The 17,792-nt window shown below is 47.9% G+C and overlaps 1 protein-coding gene across 3 annotated transcripts in view; it reads right to left on the bottom strand.

Moving 5' to 3' along the window:
• Nucleotides 1-17,792, bottom strand: part of acox1 (acyl-CoA oxidase 1, palmitoyl) — a 153,263-nt gene that overhangs the window by 59,907 nt on the left and 75,564 nt on the right. For all 3 annotated transcript variants that reach the window (XM_072482999.1, XM_072482998.1, XM_072483000.1), the window contains 2 exons: nt 2,317-2,436; nt 200-315 (listed from right to left, as the gene is read on the bottom strand). In XM_072482999.1, coding sequence (XP_072339100.1) covers nt 200-315; nt 2,317-2,436 — 236 coding nt within the window. The remainder of the gene's footprint in view (nt 1-199; nt 316-2,316; nt 2,437-17,792) is intronic.

The following is a 17,792-nucleotide window of genomic DNA, read 5'->3' as shown; positions in this document are numbered from 1 at the left end:
GGGTTACGGAAAATGGGCAGGAAAGTAGAGCCTACTCCTGCTCCTAGTACTTATCTTCTTTGCTGCATAGAGTTCTGCTTTTGATCAGTATTTAGGGGTTGGCCTAACAGAGGAAAATATCATGAACAGAGACTGTGAGTAAGGCATATTCTAACCACTATTTCTGTATAAGCATTCCACACCAGACATTGTACTTTACCTTTGCGTATCTCATCAGCATGTTCTCACGTGGAACACGGACATTCTCCAGCTTCAGGTAACCGTTATCCACCTCATCGTACCCAAACTTTGGTCCAATATCACCCACCACTACACCTGGAGAACACAGAGATCAGTGAAACAGCACCGCCAACAATCCAGTCAATTTATTCACACGACGTTGACTCTGAATAAAGGTCAGCATATTGTCCAGCCCTAATTGTCCCTGAGAAAGTTAACTGCCTCGTTTGGCTTACTAGGCATTTGAGAAAGCAGTTAAGAGTCAATCACATTGAGCGAGATTCTCCAGTCGCCCAGCCGCATTATTCTCGGTCAAGTGCCGTTCGCTGGCGGCGGGATTCTATCTTCCTGCTGCTTGTCAACAGGATTTCCCAAAGTAACCACACCACGTCACCGGGAAACCTGCTGGCGGAGGTGCGCTGCCAGCAGGAAATGTGAATCGCAACAACCGGAGAATTCCGGCCATTGATGTGGATCTAGAATCATATCATGAGAATATTTACTTTCCTGAAGTGAACCAGATGGATCTTTAATGACAATCCAGTGGTTTCATGGTACTAGCTTTTTATTCCAGATACATTTAATTAATTCTCCAACCGCGGTGATGGGATTTGAATTTATGTCTCCAGATTATTAGTCCAAGCCACAGGTTCAGTAGCATTAGATTTTATGTTTTCAAGAAGCAGTTTGAAATAGATAGAGGGGCAAAAGGGATCAAAGGATATGGGGGCGGGGAGGGAAGGCGGGATCAGGCGATTGAGTTGAATAATCAGCCATGATCATAATGAATGGCAGAGCAGGCTCGAAGGGTCAAATGGCCTCCTCCTGCTGGGTGCCACGGTGGCACAGTGGTTAGCACTGCTGCCTCACAGCGCCAGGGACCCGGGTTCAATTCCAGCCTTGGGTGGCTGTGTGGAGTTTGCTCATTCTCTCCATGTCTGCGTGGGTTTCCTCCCGATGCTCTGGTTTCCTTCCACACTCCAAAATTGTTCAGGTTAGGTGAATTGGCCATGCTAAATTGCCCCTTAGTGTCCAACAGTTAGGTGGGGTTCTGGATAAGACAGGGATTGGGCTTAGGTAGGGTGGTCTTTCGGGCGGTCGGTGCAGACTTGATGGGCCAAACAGCCTCCTTCTGCACTGTAGGTATTCTACGATTTTATATTTTCAATGTTTCTATAATGAACCACCGGACTTCCAATTACCTGGCCTAGAATTCCAGGCTGGTCCTGATCACGCACCCTAGATCATGCAGGTTCTGGGCAAAATAATCCAAAGACAAAAAGGTCTCAGTAACGACTGATAACTCATGAGCATGTAGGACCTTAGTGGACATGGTCCCACTGGGTATTCAATGCTTCAAACAGCAGTACTTGTGTCCCAAGGCTGGCTTAGTAGGCACTCAGGGCAGATGAAATAGCAGAATGAAAATAGGTCAATCTGGATCACCTACTACAATCCTGGTAGTCGCATGACACAGCACTAATGGAGCTGTTAACTAATCACAGCAATCAACCTTTATTAAATAATCTACATAACACGCAAACACAACATGAGGAAAGGCCAAGTAGCTTTGGGAACCTTGGGTCCCCAAGTCATGTCTTCCTTCTAAACATGCATCAATTAATGCAACAGCAAGTCACACAGCACGGTCCGATAAGTGGTGCACTGCATTTCACTTGAGTATCCCTCAGCTTTGTTGGGTGACTGCAGTAAGTGGAGCAACAAGTCAAATAAAAGGAGCCAGCCAGGGTTCCTACTCATGATAAATATTGACAGAACCTTGCTAGAAATTCCATTTGGTTCAGTGGTGAGAAAACGCCTGCTTTAATCATAGGAGCAAGAGAAGACCATTCAGCCACTTGAGCTGTTCATAGAATCACAGAATTTAGAGTGCAGAAGGAGGCCAATTGCGTGTTCTGCCACTCAATTAGGTCATGGCTGATCTGCACTTCAATCCCATTCACCCACCCTTTGTTCATATTCCTCGATACATGGCAGCTGGCCTCCAGCAGGAATGAGAGGCCTTACAAAAAGGAACTAGAATTGGGGATGGGGGAGTTCCGAATCACGAATTGCAACACATGTCAGGCTCCTTACCAGGTAGAGGTTCGTGGGTGCCCATCTTGCGGATTGGCACAATGAAAGCATGCAACCCTTTGCACTGACCCTGGGTGTAGAGCTGAGCAAGGACGATAGCATGGTTTGAGGTCTTTCCCACTATGAGGACAAAAGTTAAAAGTCAACAAAGAGGAATATTCAAATCAGGACAGTGCTCTCATTCTCCTGTCTAGGGGGCCAGCGAGTGGGACCTGGAGAAGATAGAACCAGGCTGGAAGTAATTTATATAATCAAAGAATCTTACAGCACAGAAGGCGGCCATTTGGTTTATCATTCCTCTAACAGCTCTTAGAAAGAGCTTTCCTCCCCCAGAACCCGACAATTTCCACCTCATGAAGTAAGACACAGACACAGCGAGAACGTGCAGACTCCACACAGACAGTGACCCAATCGGAGATTCGAACCTGGGACCCTGGCACTGTGAAGCAACAGTATTAACCACTGTGCTGCCCATATATTTAAATTAGTAGTATGGTTCAGTTAAATATACATTTGATGGCTTTACCTGCTGCCCACGACTCAACAGCTGCGCCTGGGAGACTTTGTCAGGGTGCCATTTAGTACTGGTTTCCACATTAACATGGACCAGGCATAACAGCACCTGGGTGGGAGGGTTGGGTCCCAGGCCAGTGGACAGCCCCGGGTGGTCGGGGACAGGGCAGGGTGGCACCCTGGCTCTCTCTCTGGCACTGGGCACCTTGGCACTGCCAGCCTGCCAATGCCACTTGAGCACTGCCAGAATGCCAGGTTGGCACTGCTAGGGGTCAGGCCTGGGGGAGCCTTGCCAGGTTGGAGGGGGGGGGGGGGATTTTCCCCAACCTTGGGGAAATCTTGGTGGAGAACATATTCCTGGGACCAAACAAAAGGGCAAAGTGCCATTGAATAGCGGGGTCTTTCTCCACGCTGCAGGGACCGAGTTACACCCCGCTAAATGCGCTGTTCAGTGGACTTTAACTCGAGTCCGTTGAATCGCACCCAAGAACTAGGAGCAGAAGTAGGCAATTCAGCCCCTCGAGTCCCCTGCGCCATTCAGTATGATCATGGCTGATCTCCTCTCGGCCTCAACTCCTCTTTCCTGCCCCTTCTCCAAAACCCTTCAACCCATTACTAATTAAAAATCTGTCTCCCTCCTCCTTAAATTTACTCATTGCCCCAGCATCCACCGCACTCTGGGATAGTGAATTCCAGATTTATAACCCTTTGAGAGAAGTAATTTCTCCTCATCTGTTTTAACTCTGCTACCCCTCGTCCTAAAACTATGACCTCTTGTTCTAGATTGCCCCACAAGAGGAAGCATCCGCTCTACGCCTATTTTGTCAATACCTTTTATCATCTTATATACAGCAATTAGATCTCCTCTCATTCTTCGAAACTCGAAAGAGTATGGGCCTAAACTGCTCAATCTCTCTATATCTGGAATCAATCTAGTGAACCTCCTCTGAACTGCCTCCAATGCAACCATATCCCTCCTCAAATAAGGAGATCAAAACTGTACACAGCACTCCAGGTGCGATCTCACCATGCCTTGTACAGTTGCAACAACACTTCCCTGATTTTATACTCTATTCCTTTAGCTATAATTCTATTTGCCTTCCTTATTACTGCTGTACCTGCATGCTAGTTTTCTGGAAATCATGCACGAGGACACCTAGATCCCTCTGCATTGAAGCACTCTGAAGTTCCTCTCCATATTGATAAAAGTTTACTTTCCGGACTTCCAGTGGCGACATGTAGGTGGAGGCTGCACATTGGGTGGCTCCTGCTGGAATAACAGGTGGGTTAGACGGGAGGTTGGTGGCATTGTTTAGCATGCATGCTACAAATTAGGATGATGTAGGGTTTATGAAGAGGATGTTGGCAGCCATAGGCAGCCAAGTCTGGACACCGAGCAGCTAATTTTAGGTGGGATTTAAATACAGTGTTGCATCCAAAGATGGATCGGTCTAAGCAACGTTCGTTGACCCCTTCAGGGGGGCAAAGGTGTTGGCAGCGTTTATCAAGGAGATGAAGGGGGGGGGAGCAGACCTGTGGCGGTTCTTACAGCTAGTGGGTAGAAAGTATTCCTTTTTTTCACCAGTGCATAATGTGTACTCAAGGATTGACTTCTTTATTATGGTGAGGTTGAGGGTGAGGAAAACGGAACACTCGGCGATTGTCATTTTGGATCATGCTCTGCATTTGGTGGATGTGGTCCTGGAGAAGGTGCCTGCACAGAGGCCAGCGTGGAGGTTGCATGTGGGGCTGCTTATGGATCTGAGTTTTTGTGCAAAGATGGGAAAGGTGATTGATGATTATGTGGGGTTCAATCAGAATGGGGAGGTCTCACCGTTGGTGGTTTGGGAGGCGCTGAAGGCAGTGGTAAGGGGCGTGATCATCTCCTATCAGGCGCAGGTGGGAAGCAAGAGAGGAGCGGCAGCGGCTGGTAGATGAAGTCTTGGAAGTTGATGGGAAGTATGCGGAAGATACCACTCCAGAGATTTTGGTCAATAGAAACTGCAGATGCAATTTGACCTTTTGTCCACAGGGAAAGCAGTACGTCAGTTGAGGCAGGCAAAGGTAGTAAACGAATACGGGTAGAAACCAGTCGCTTATTGGCAGGACAGCTCCATTGGCAGGCAGGCAGCCTCGCGCAAGATTTTTCGAGTCCGGAATAGGGCAAGGGGGTCGGTGGTGGCACTGGAGCATTTGAGGTGTTTTATAAAAGGTTGTATAGGACCGAACCTCCGGAGGATGAGTCGGATATGGGGGAGGTCTTTGGGGGGGGGGGGGGGGGCATCTATTTTGTTGTTGTTAAAAAAGGATACGTACCCAGTATCGGACAAAATCCCTTCTAAATATGGATGCCAAGATTCTTACCAAAGTGTAGTCGCTTAGGTTGGAAGAGTGCTTTGCGCAGTTGATTGAGGAAGGTAAGACAGGGTTTGTAAAGGGTAGGCAGTTGTCCTATGTGAATGTGCGCCACTTGTTAAACATGGTGCTCTCCATATCAGAAGGGAGGGGGAGCTGGAGGTGGTGGTGGCACTGGGTGTGGAGAAGGTGTTTGATCGAGTAGAGTGGAGTTATTTGTTTGCGGTGTTGGAGTGGTTTGGGATTGGGCGCAAGTTTATGACATGGGTTAAATTGTTATATACGGAACCAAAGGCGCGTGTTCGTACGAGAGAGGTGAACTCGGGATATTTTCAGTTGCGGAGGCCAACGAGGAAGGGGTGTCCCATGTTTCCCCCCTTTTGTTTGCGCTGGCTATAGAGCCTTGGTCCATTGCGCGGAGGTGCCACTCATGTTCATCCCAGGGAAATACTCGTGTACAAAGAACGAATAGCAATACAGCACAGGAACAGGCCCTTCGGCCCTACAAACCTGTACCGGTTATGTTACCACCCTTGACAAGGGTGCCCCCCGCGGAGAAATACGTCATTATTATTGAGCATCGAATGTGGACAAGGTGCGGCGGTGGTGGGAAAGAGAAGGGGTAGAGTGGGTTAGGATGGATGAGGAATCTTGTAAGGGGTCTAATTTGAGGGCTATGATGACGGCAGCGTTGCCAATGGCTCCAAGTAGGTTGTGGTGTAGTCCACTGTGAAGATATGGAATCAGTTGAGGAGGCATTTTAGGGTGGAAGGGATATCGGTGTTAACGCCGCTGTGCGAGAATCATAGATTTGAGCCGGTGGGTGGATAGTGTATACAGGAGGTGGATGGAAGTGGGACATATAGGAGGTGGATGGAAGTGGGGCTGGTCAACGTGAAGGATTTGAATTTGGAGGAAGGGTTCGCCAGTCTGGAAGAGCGAAGGGAGTGTAGAGCTGCCGAGGGGGAGCGAGTTCAGGTATTTGCAGGTCAGGGACTTTGCACAAAAGGTCTGGAGGGGGTTCCCTAGGTTGCCGGGATACACCCTGCTGGAGCGACTGCTGCTTCCGGCTGTGAAAGGGGAGGGAAGAATTGGGGAAATAAACAAGTGGCTGGGGGAACAGGGAGGCAAGCGAATGGTGAAGATCGAGGAGAAATGGGAAGCGGTGTTGGGAGGGGAGATCAATTGGGGAGTATGGAGTGAGACACTGCGTAGAGTAAACGGGACCTCCTCTTGTGCAAGGATGAGCCTGATACAGTTTAAGATGGTGCACGGGGTGCATATGACTCGGGCAAGAATGAGTGGGTTCTTTCAGGGGGCAGCAGATGAGTGTGAGAGGTGTGGGCGGGGGCCAGCGAATCATGCACACATGTTTTGGAGTTGCAAAAAAATTGGGACGCTCATGGAGAGGAGGCTGGCCGAAGTCATGGCCTTCGTCTCTCTAATTGCACGGCGGCGACTGTTGCTGGAGTGGCGGTCGGCATCGCCACCGGGAGTAGCAACTTGGTTAGGTGAACTGTAGGACCTCCTGCGGTTAGCGAAGATAAAGTATGAGTTATGAGTTAAGGGGCTCAGCGGGGGGGGGTTGAGAAAAGGTGGGGGATGTTTGTGACCGTATTTGAGGAGCTGTTCATCGCAGGGGTGTCGGGGGTGCAAAATATGTTCAGACTGTATAGTTGATTGTTGGGAAGTATGTTTTCCGGGGTGTTTATTTGCTGTAACCTGTTTTGATGCATGTTTGTAATAAAATACATTTAAAAAAAAAATCATACCACCCTTGTCCAAAACCCTCATCACTTCCTAGTGCCGTATGGCTCTATACCCATCCTATCCATGTATGTGTCCAGTAGCCTTTTGAACACCGTTAATATATCTGCTTCCATAACCTCCCCTGGCAGCATATTCCAGGCACTCACCACCCTGTGTAAAAAAACCTGCCTCGCACATCTCCTCTAAACTTTGCCCACGGACCTTAAACCTATGTCCCTGGTGAATGGCCCATTCACCCTGGGAAAGAGTGCCTGCCCATCCATTCTGTCCATGCCCTCATATTCTTGGAGACCTCTATCAGGTTGCCCCTCAACCTCCGTCGTTCTATTGAAAACAGTCCCGGTCTATTCAGCTTCTCTGCATAGATAACACCCTCCAGACCAGGCAAAATCCTGGTACACCTCCTCTGCACCCTCTCCAAAGTCTCTACATTCTTCTGGTAGTGTGACCAGAATTGTGCGCAATATTCCAAGTGCAGCCGCACAAAGGTTTTATTCAACTGTAGCATGACTTGCCAGTTTTATCTTTGCCCCGTCCAATGAAGGCAAGCATTCCGTTTGCTTTCGTGACTACCTTGCCACTTTCAAAGATCTGTAGACATGCATGCCCAGATCTCTCTGACTTGCTATATTCCCAAGAGTTTTGCTATTTACTGTATATTTCCCCTCTATGTTAAACCTACCAAAATGCATCACCTCACATTTGTCCGTATTAAACACCATTTGCCATTTCTCTGCCCAATTCCCCAACCTCATCCTGCAGAGGGCGGCAGAGCAGCAACGCTGATTGGCTGTTGCGGGGAGCGATTTGCCTCAGGTGCAGTCACTGTGACTAGAAGGAGCTCTCAGTGAGGATAGCCTGCGGGGACAAGTTGAAAGCTGCTGTTGGGGAGTGTGAAAATCAGGTAAGCTTTTTTTTTCTCTGTAATTGTCAAGTGGATAAATGGAAGGGATGGCAGAGAGGGCAGTGCAATGTTCCTCCTGCAGGATGTTCGAGGTGAGGGACACCGTCAGTGGCCCTGCTGAGTTCACCTGCGGGAAGTGCACCCATCTACAGCTCCTCAAAGACCGTGTTAGGGAACTGGAGCTGGAGCAGGATGAACTGAGGATCATTCGGGAGGCAGAGTCGGTTATAGATAGAAGCTACAGGGATGTAGTTACTCCTAAGAATGAAGGTAGCTGGGTGACGTTTAAAAGGAGGGGGAAGAAGTAGTCAGTGCAGGGATCCCCTGCGGTTGTTCAGTAATAGGTATACCGTTTTGGATACTGTTGGAGGGGACGACCTACCAGAGGTAAGCCACGGTGACCAGGTCTCTGGCACTGAGTCTGTCCCTGTGGCTCAGAAGGGAAGGGAGGAGAGCAGGAGAGCATTAGTTATTGGAGACTCTATAGTTAGAGGTACAGATAGGCGGTTCTGTGGCAATGATAAGAGGCTCACAGTTGGTGTGTTGCCTCCCGGGTGCCAAGGTCCGCGACGTCTCTGATCGTGTTTTCAGGATCGTTAAGGGGGAGGGGGAGCAGCCACAAGTCGTGGTATACATCGGTACCAACGACATAGATAGGAAAACGGACAGGGATGTAAAACATGAATTCAGGGAGCTAGGGTGGAAGCTGAGAGCCAGGACAGACCGTGTTGTCATCTCTGTTTTGCTGCCAGTGCCACGTGCTAGCGAGGTGAGGAACAGGGAGAGAGTGCAGTTTAACACGTGGCTACAGGGATGGAGTAGGAGGGAGGGTTTCAGTTACTTGGATAATTGGAGCACATTCTGGGGAAGGTGGGACCTGCACAAACAGGATAGGTTACACCTGAACCAGAGGGGCACCAATATCCTGGGAGGGAAATTTGCTATAGCTCTTTGGGGGGGGGGGGGGTAAACTAATTTGGCAGGGGGATGAGAGACTGATTTGTCGTCCAGGAGATAGCGTTGCTGGAGTTCATGAAGTTGAGGGGAGTGCAGTACTGAGGAAGGTACCAAGGTCACAAGAGTGGACCTGCAGGCATGAAGGTGGTTTGAAGTGTGTCTACTTCAATGCGAGGAGCATCAGGAATAAGGTTGGTGAGCTTGAAGCATGGATTGGTACATTACGGAGACATGGATAGAACAGGGGCGGGAATGGTTGTTGGAGGTTCAGGGGTTTAGATGTTTCAGTAAGATTAGGGAAGGTGGTAAAAGAGGTGGAGGAGTAGCATTGTTAATCAAGGATAGTATAATGGCTGCAGAAAGGCAGTTTGAGGAGGATCTGTCTACCGAGGTAGTGTGGGCTGAAGTTAGAAATAGGAAAGGAGCGGTCACTTTGTTAGGAGTTTTCTATAGGCCGCCAAACAGTAACAGAGATATGGAGGAAACGATTGCAATGCAGATTTTGGATAGGTGCGGTAGTCACAGGGTAGTTGCCATGGATGACTTTAACATTCCAAATATTGATTGGAACCACTGTAATTCGAATAGTTTGGATGGGGCTGTTTTTATCCATTGTGTGCAGGAGGGTTTCCTCACACAATGTGGATAGACCGACAAGAGGCGGGGCCACATTGGATTTGGTACTGGGTAATGAACCGGGCCAAGTGTTAGATTTGGTTGTGGGGGAGCACTTTGGAGATACTGACCACAATCCAGTGACTTTCACTGTAGCAATGGAGAGGGATAGGAACATACGGCAGGGCAAGGTTTATAACTGGGGGAAAGGTAATTACGATGTGATTATAAAAGAATTGGGGAGCATAAGATGGAAACAGGAACTGTCAGGGATAGGCACAATTGAGATGTGGAGCTTGTTCAAGGAGCAAATATTGCATGTCCTTGATATGTATGTCCCTGTCAGGCAGGGAGGAAATGGTCGAGTGAGGGAACCATGGTTTACAAAAGAGATTGAATGTCTTGTCAAGAGGAAGAAGGGGGTTTATGTAAGGATGAGAAAACAAGGTTCAGTTAGGGCACTTGAGGGATACAAGATAGCTAGGAAGGAGCTCAAGAAATGGCTCAGGAGAGCTAGGAGGGGGCATGAGAATTCCTTGGCGGGTAGGATCAAGGAAAACCCTTTTTACACTTATGTGAGAAATAAAAGAATGACCAAGGTGAAGTTAGGGCCGGTCAAGGACAGTAGTGGGAACGTGTGCATGGAGTCTGAAGATATAGGAGAGGCCCTAAATGAATACTTTTCTTCGGTGTTCACAAAGGAGAGGGGCCATGTTGTTGAGGAGGACAGTACGATACAGGCTGGTAGGCTGGAGGAGGTAGATATTCAGAAGGAAGATGTGTTAGAAATTTTGAGAAGCCTGAGGATAGATAAGTCCCCTGGGCCTGATGGGATATATCCTAGGATTCTTTGGGAGGCGAGGGATGAGATTTCAGAGCCTTTGGTTTTGATCTTTATGTCCTCACTGTCTACAAGAATAGTGCCAAAAGACTGGAGAGAGGCGTCTGTTGTCCCCTTGTTCAAGAAAGGGAATAGGTATAACCCTGGGAATTATAGGTCGATTAGTCTCGCTTCGGTCATCGGTAAATTATTGGAAAGGGTCCTGAGGGATAGGATTTATGATCATTTGGAAAGATACAGCTTAATCCAGGATAGTCAGCATGGATTTGTGAGGGGTAAGTCTTGCCTCACAAGTTTGATTGTATTCTTTGAGGAGGTAACTAAGTACATAGATGAAGGTAGAGCAGTTGATGTCGTATACATGGATTTTAGTCAGGCGTTTGATAAGGTGCCCCATGGTCGGCTCATGCAGAAAGTAAGGAGGCATGGCATAGAAGGAAATTTGGCCGATTGGATCAGGAACTGGCTATCACATAGAAGACAGAGGGTGGTGGTAGATGGTAAATTTTCATCCTGGAGTCCAATCACCAGCAGTGTACCACAGGGATCAGTGCTGGGTCCTCTGCTATTTGTGATTTTTATCAATGACTTGGATGATGGAGTTGAAGGTTGGGTTAGTAAATTTGCTGATAACACCAAGATTGGTGGAGTCGTGGATAATGTGGAGGGCTGTTGTAGGATGCAAAGAGACATTGATAGGATGCAGAGCTGGGCCGAAAAGTGGCAGATGGAGTTTAACCCTAATAAGTGTGAGGTGATTCATTTTGGTTGGACAAATTTGAATGCGGATTACATGGTTAATGGCAGGGTTTTGAAGAATGTGGAGGAGCAGAGAGATCTCGGAGTTTAAGTCAACAGATCTCTGAATGTTGCCACCCAAGTGGATAGAGCCGTGAAGAAAGCCTATCGTGTGTTAGCATTTATTAACAGGGGGATTGAGTTTAAGAGCCGTGAGCGTATGCTGCAACTGTACAAGACCTTGGTCAGACCACATTTGGAGTATAGTGTGCAGTTCTGGTCACCTCATTATAGGAAGGATGTGGAAGCATTGGAAAGGGTGCAAAGGAGATTTACCAGGATGCTGCCTGGATTGGTGGGTGGGTCTTATGAGGAAAGGTTGAGGGAGCTAGGGCTTTTCTCATTGGAGCGAAGGAGGACGAGAGGTGACTTAATTGAGGTGTATAAGATGATGAGAGGGATAGGTAGCGTGGACGTTCAACGACTTTTTCCTCGGGTGGATGTAGCTGTTACAAGGGGGCATAACTATAAGGTTCATGGTGGAAAATATAGGAGGGATGTCAGAGGTAGGTTCTTTACTCAGAGAGTGGTTGGGGCATGGAACGCACTTCCAGCTATGGTAGTGGAGTCAGGCACTTTAGGAACTTTCAAGCGTTATTGGATGGGCACCTGGGGCAAAATTCTCCCGAAACGGCGCGATGTCAGCCGACTGGCACCCAAAACGGCGCCAATCAGACGGGCATCGCGCTGCCCCAAAGGTGCGGAATGCTTCACATCTTTGGGGGCCGAGCCCCAACACTGAGGGGCTAGGCCGACGCCGGAGGGATTTCCGCCCCGCCAGCTGGCGGAAACGGCCTTTGTTGCCCCGCCAGCTGGCGCGGAAATGACATCTCGGGGCGGCGCATGCGCGGGAGCGTCCGCTGACAGTTTCCCACGCATGCGCAGTGGAGGGAGTCTCTTCCGCCTCCGCCATGGTGGAGGCGGAAGGGAAAGAGTGCCCCCACGGCACAGGCCCGCCCGCGGATCGGTGGGCCCCGATCGCGGGCCAGGCCACCGTGAGGGCACCCCCCGTAGCCCGCCCACGCCGCCTTGTCCCGCCGTTCAAAAGGTGGTTTAATCCATGCCGGCGGGACAGGCAATTTATCGGCGGGACTTCGGCCCATCCGGGCCGGAGAATCCAGCGGGGGGGGCCCGCCAACCGGCGCGGCCCGATTCCCGCCCCCGCCGAATATCCGGTACCGGAGACTTCGGCAACCGGCAGGGGCGGGATTCACGGCAGCCCCCGGCGATTCTCCAACCCGGCAGGGGGTCGGAGAATGACGCCCCTGGAGTGCACTACAATGATTGGGAGTAGGTTGATTTGATCTTAGTTTCAGACTCGTTCGGCACAACATCGTGGGCCGAAGGACCTGAACTGTGCTGCACAGTTCTATGTTCTATCTATGTCCTGCTGCATCCTCTGACAATCCTCAACACTATCTGCCACTCCACCAACCTTGGTGTCTTCCACGAACATACTAATCAGACCAGCTACATTTTCCTCCAAGTCGTTTATGTATACAACAAACAACAGAGGCACCAGCACCGATCCCTGTGGAACACCACTAGTCACAATCTTCCATTCAGAAAAACACCCTTTTACTGCTACCCTCTGCCGTCTGTGTCCGAGCCAGTTCTGTATCCGTCTTACCACCTCACCTCTGATCCCATGTGACTTCACCTTTTGCACCAGTCTGCCATGAGTCACCTTGTCAAAGGCTTTACTGAAGTCCATGTAGCCATGTAAATAACATCCACCGCCCTCCCCTCATCAATCATCTTTCTCACCTCCTCAAAAAACTCGATTAAGTTAGTGAGGCAAGACCTCCCCTTCACAAAACAATGCTGTTTATCGCTAATGAGTCAATTTGTTTCCAAATGGGTATAAATCCTGTCCCTGAGAATTCTCACCAATAATTTACCTCCTACCGATGAGAGGCTCATCGGCCTATAGTTTTCTGGATTTTCCCTGATACCTTTCTTAAACAGCGGTACATTAGCTATTCGCCAGTCCTCTGGGACCTCACCTGTAGCCAATGAGGATACAAAGATGTCAGTCAAGGCCCAGCAATTTCCTCCCTTGCTTCCCTCAGTATTCTGGGGTAAATCCCATCCGGCCCATGAGACTTATCTACTTAATGTCTTTTAAAACACCCACTACCTCCTCCTTTTTGATGTCAACATGACTGACTATCCACACACCCTAGCAAAGAATCATCTTTCATAAAGTCCTTTTCTTTGGTGAAGACTGATGCAAAGTACTCATTTAGTACCTCGCCCATTTCCTCTGGCTCAACACATTGATTCCCCCACTGTCCTGAAGTGGTGCAATCCTTTCTCTGGTCACCCTCTTGCTTTTTACATATGAATAAAAAGTTTTGGGATTCACCTTAATCCTACTTGCCAAGGTCTTTTCATGACCCCCTCCTAGCCCTCCTAATTTCCCATTTAAGCACCTTCCTACTTTCCTTATACTCCTCAGGGGTTTCAACTGTCCCCACCCTTCCAGATAGTACAAAAGCCTCCCTTTTCTATTTGACAAGGTTCATAATATCCCTCGTTATCCAAGGCTCCTTAAATTTTCCACACTTTTCCTTCATTCTCTCAGGAACATGACTTTCCTGAATCCTAATCAACTGTCGCTTGTAAGACTCCCACGTGTCCGATGTTGATTTACCCTCCAACAGCCACACCCAATCCAAATTTTTCAATTCCTATCTAATGTTATCGTAATTTGCCTTTCCCCAGTTAGCACCTTAGGGTTACCCTCATCCCTATCCAAAGGTCCCCTAAAACGTACGGAATTGTGGTCACTACTCCCAAAATGTTCACCTACTGAAACCTCAACCACCTGTCCAGGCTCATTCCCCAATACCGGGTCCAGTGCTGTCCCTTCCCTAGTTGGACTATCTACAAGAGGCCTTCCTAGATACACCTTACAAGCTCTGCCCCATCCAAGCCCCTAGCACTAAGTGAGTCCCAGTCAATATACGGGAAGTTAAAATCCCCTACCACAATAACCCTGTTACTTTTGCATCTATCCAAAATCTCTCTACCTATCTGCTCCTCTATCTCTTGCTGGCAGTTGGGAGCCTGTAATAAACCCCAACATTGTGATTGCTCTACCCAGATTGCCTCATTGTATGAGCTCTCCGCGATGTCCTCCCGCAGTACGGCTATAATATTCTCCTTAACCAGTGCCTCAGTGTGGCTTGGGGACTTGATGGAGTTCCTGTATTTGTAGAAGGTTAAGTTTGCTTTAAGGGGGGTGATGGAGGCGTTCCACAAAGAGATGGGGTCTGTTGATAAAGAGTTGGTTACTGTCAGCTGCCAAGGGGAGGTGTGGTGGTTAGGGATCAGTGGAGTGGCAGGGGGGAGTGTGGGGGTTCTGTTTGCCTTGGTGTTTTGCATAGTTTTGTTTTATGTATCAAATGTTAAAAACAAAATTAAAATATTTTTTTGAAAAAAATTGCCTTTCCATTTTTCCGACCAAAACGGATAACCTCACATTTATTCACGTTATACTCCATTTGCCAAATTATGTCCCACTCACCTAACCTATCCATAATCATTTTAAGTTTCTTATTTCCTTACTGTCCCACCTATTTTGGTGACATCTGAAAATTTGGCTATCATACCTTCTATCCCTCCATCCAAGTCAGTAATATAGATTGTAAATAATTGGACCCAGAGGACCAAATGCAGTGGCACCCCACTAGTTACATCTTGCCAACCGGAAAAAGACCCATTTATCCCGACTTTGCCTTCTGTCAATTAGCCAGTCTTCTATCCAAGTTAATAAACTGCCCCCAATCCCATGTGATCTTACCTTGTGTATTATTAACCTTTTATATGGCACCTTATCAAATGCCTTCTGAAAGTCCAAACATACTACATCTACAGGATACTCTTTATCCAATTTGCTTGTTCCATCTTCGAAAAACTCTAGCAAATTAGTCACACACTATTTACCCTTCAGAAAACCATGCTGACCCTGATAGATTGCGTTTTGACTTTCCAAATGTCCTGTTATTACTTTCATAATAATAGACTCTTAACAATTTCCCAACAATAGATGTTAAACTAACTGGTCTATAGTTTCCTATTTTCTGCCTCCCTCCCTTTTTGAATAAGGGTGTTAAATTAGCATTTCCCAAATCCACTGGAACCTTTCCCACATCCATGGAATTTTGGAATATTCTAACCAATGGATCCAATACCTCTACTGCCACGTCCTTTAAGACCCTAATTATTTAGCATCTCGTAATAGTTCCCCACTATTAACTCCCTGGTCTCATCCTCCAAGGGACCAACATTCAGCTACACCCTTCCCTTTAATATACTTTTTTATATTTGCACTAGTTTTCTTTACCTTTGCTCTTTTAATTACTTTTTTAGTAATAACCTTCGCGCCTATCACTGGTCTTTGCAATGTGCTATGCTGTTTGTTTTTGTTTTTACATTATCTTTAACTTCCTTGCCATGGAGGATTTTACCCCCCTTATTCTTTCTTTCTGGAATATATTTTAGTAGAGAGGAATTGAATATCTCCTTAAACAACTACCATTCCTTATCAACTGAGCAGTCTTGCTGCCCAGTCCACTAGGGCCAAATCTGTCCTCATGCCAATGTAATTATCTTTGTTTAACTCCAGAACGCATGTGTGGGTCTCCAGTTTCTCGCCGTCAAACTGTAGGGGCACAGTGTTGTAGTGGTTAGCACTGCTGCATCACGGTGCCGAGGACCAGAGATCAATTCAGGCCCTGGGTCACTTTCCGTATGGAGTTTGCACATTCTCTCCGTGTCTGCGTGGGTCTCATTCCCACAATCCAAAGATGTGCAGGGTAGGTGGATTGGCCATGCTAAATTGCCACTTTAATGGAATTTTTAAAAATAAATTATTTAACCCCTCCTCATTACACAGTACCAAATCCAAAAATAGCCTGCTTCCTGGTTGGTTCTTGTTGAATCCGTGATAAGCAGAACGCATAGACGACAGTAGAAATGAAAGAACAAGGTTTATTCCAATATTTACAATACTCCTCCACTCCCCTAAGGGACTCCTTCCCCAACCTGCAGCTTGGCCGAGGTTTTCACATAGCTGGAGCTGTCCTGTAAAGAGGAAATCCTGCCTGCTTAAAGGGAAAATCCTGCCTGCCTTAAATGGGAAGTTCATATTCGGGGAGGTCATATGGTCCTCATCCCCGGATCTCCATTGCGGTTATAACAGTTCCCCAACATACTTCTCCAAGAAACAATCTCTAATACATTCAATGAACTCTCCCTCGAGGCCACCCTTGCCAATTTGATTAATCCAATCTATATGCGTATTTAAATCACAAATGATTATTATCGTACCTTTCTTACAAGCCTCCAATATTTCCTGGTTTATACTGTGCCCCACTGTAGGACCTATAGATTACTCCCACTAGGGACTTCTTTCCTTTGGTCATAGATAGTAGCTTCAGGGATGTAGTTACTCCGAAGAATCAAGGTAGATGGTGACGGTGAGAGGGGCTGGGAGGAAGCAGTCAGTGCAGGGATCCTCTGTGGTCGTTCCCCTCAGTAACAAGTATACCGCTTTGGATACTGTAGAGGGGGACGACCTACCAGGGGTAAGCCACTGTGAACGGATCTCCAGCACTGAGTCCGTCCCTGTGGCTCAGAAGGGAAGGAGGGAGAGCAGGAGAGCAATAGTTATTGGGGACTCGATAGTTAGAGGGACAGATAGACGGTTCTGTGGCAGCGAAAGAGACTCACGGATGGTATGTTGCCTCCCGGGAGCCAAGGTCCGTGACGTCTCGGACCGTGTTTTCAGAATCCTTAAAGGGGAGGGGGAGCAGTCACAAGTTGTGGTACACATCAGTACCAACGACATATGTAAGAGAAGGGACGGGGATTTAAAACAGGAATTTAGGGAGCTAGGGTGGAAGCTGAGAGCCAGGACAAACCATGTTGTCATCTCTGGTTTGTTGCTGGTGCCACGTGCTGGGGAGGTGAGGAACAGGGAGAGAGTGCAGATAAACATGTGGCTGCAGGGATGGTGTAGGAGGGAGGGTTTCAGGTATGTGGATAATTGGAGCACATTCTGGGGAAGGTGGGACCTGTATAGACAGGACGGTTTGCACCTGAACCAGAGGGGCACCAATATCCTGGGAGGGAAATTTGCTACTGCTCTTCGGGGGAGTTTAAACAAATTTGTCAGGGGGCTGGGAAAACGAGCTGTGCTCCAGAAGCCAGTGTCGAGAGTAGTGAGGTACTGAGGAGGTTTTCAAGGTCGCAGGAGTGTACCAGCAGACAGAAAGGTGGGTTGAAGTGTGTCTACTTCAATGCAAGGAGTATCTGGAATAAGGGAGGTGAACTTGGGAGTGTGGATTGGTACTTGGGACTACGATGTTGTGGCCATTACGGAGACATGGTTAGAACAGGGACAGGAATGGTTGTTGGAAGTTCCAGGGTATAGATGTTTCAGTAAGAGTAGGGAAGGAGGTAAAAGAGGTGGAGGAGTGCATTGTTAATCAAGGATAGTTTAACGGCTGCAGAAAGGCACTTTGAAGGGGATCTGCCTACTGAGGTAATATGGGCCGAAGTTAGAAATAGGAAAGGAGCGGTCACATTGTTAGGAGTTTTCTATAGGCCCCCAAATAGTAATAGAGATGTGGAGGAAGAAATTGCAAAACAGATTATGGATAGGTGTGGAGGTCTCAGGGTAGTTGTCATGGGTGACTTTAACTTTCCAAATAT

This window comes from Scyliorhinus torazame, chromosome 18 (assembly GCF_047496885.1).
Source record: "Scyliorhinus torazame isolate Kashiwa2021f chromosome 18, sScyTor2.1, whole genome shotgun sequence".
Classification (NCBI taxonomy): Eukaryota; Metazoa; Chordata; class Chondrichthyes; order Carcharhiniformes; family Scyliorhinidae; genus Scyliorhinus; species Scyliorhinus torazame.
Note: the sequence above shows the minus strand (reverse complement) of the source record. Positions and strands in the feature narration are given on the sequence as shown.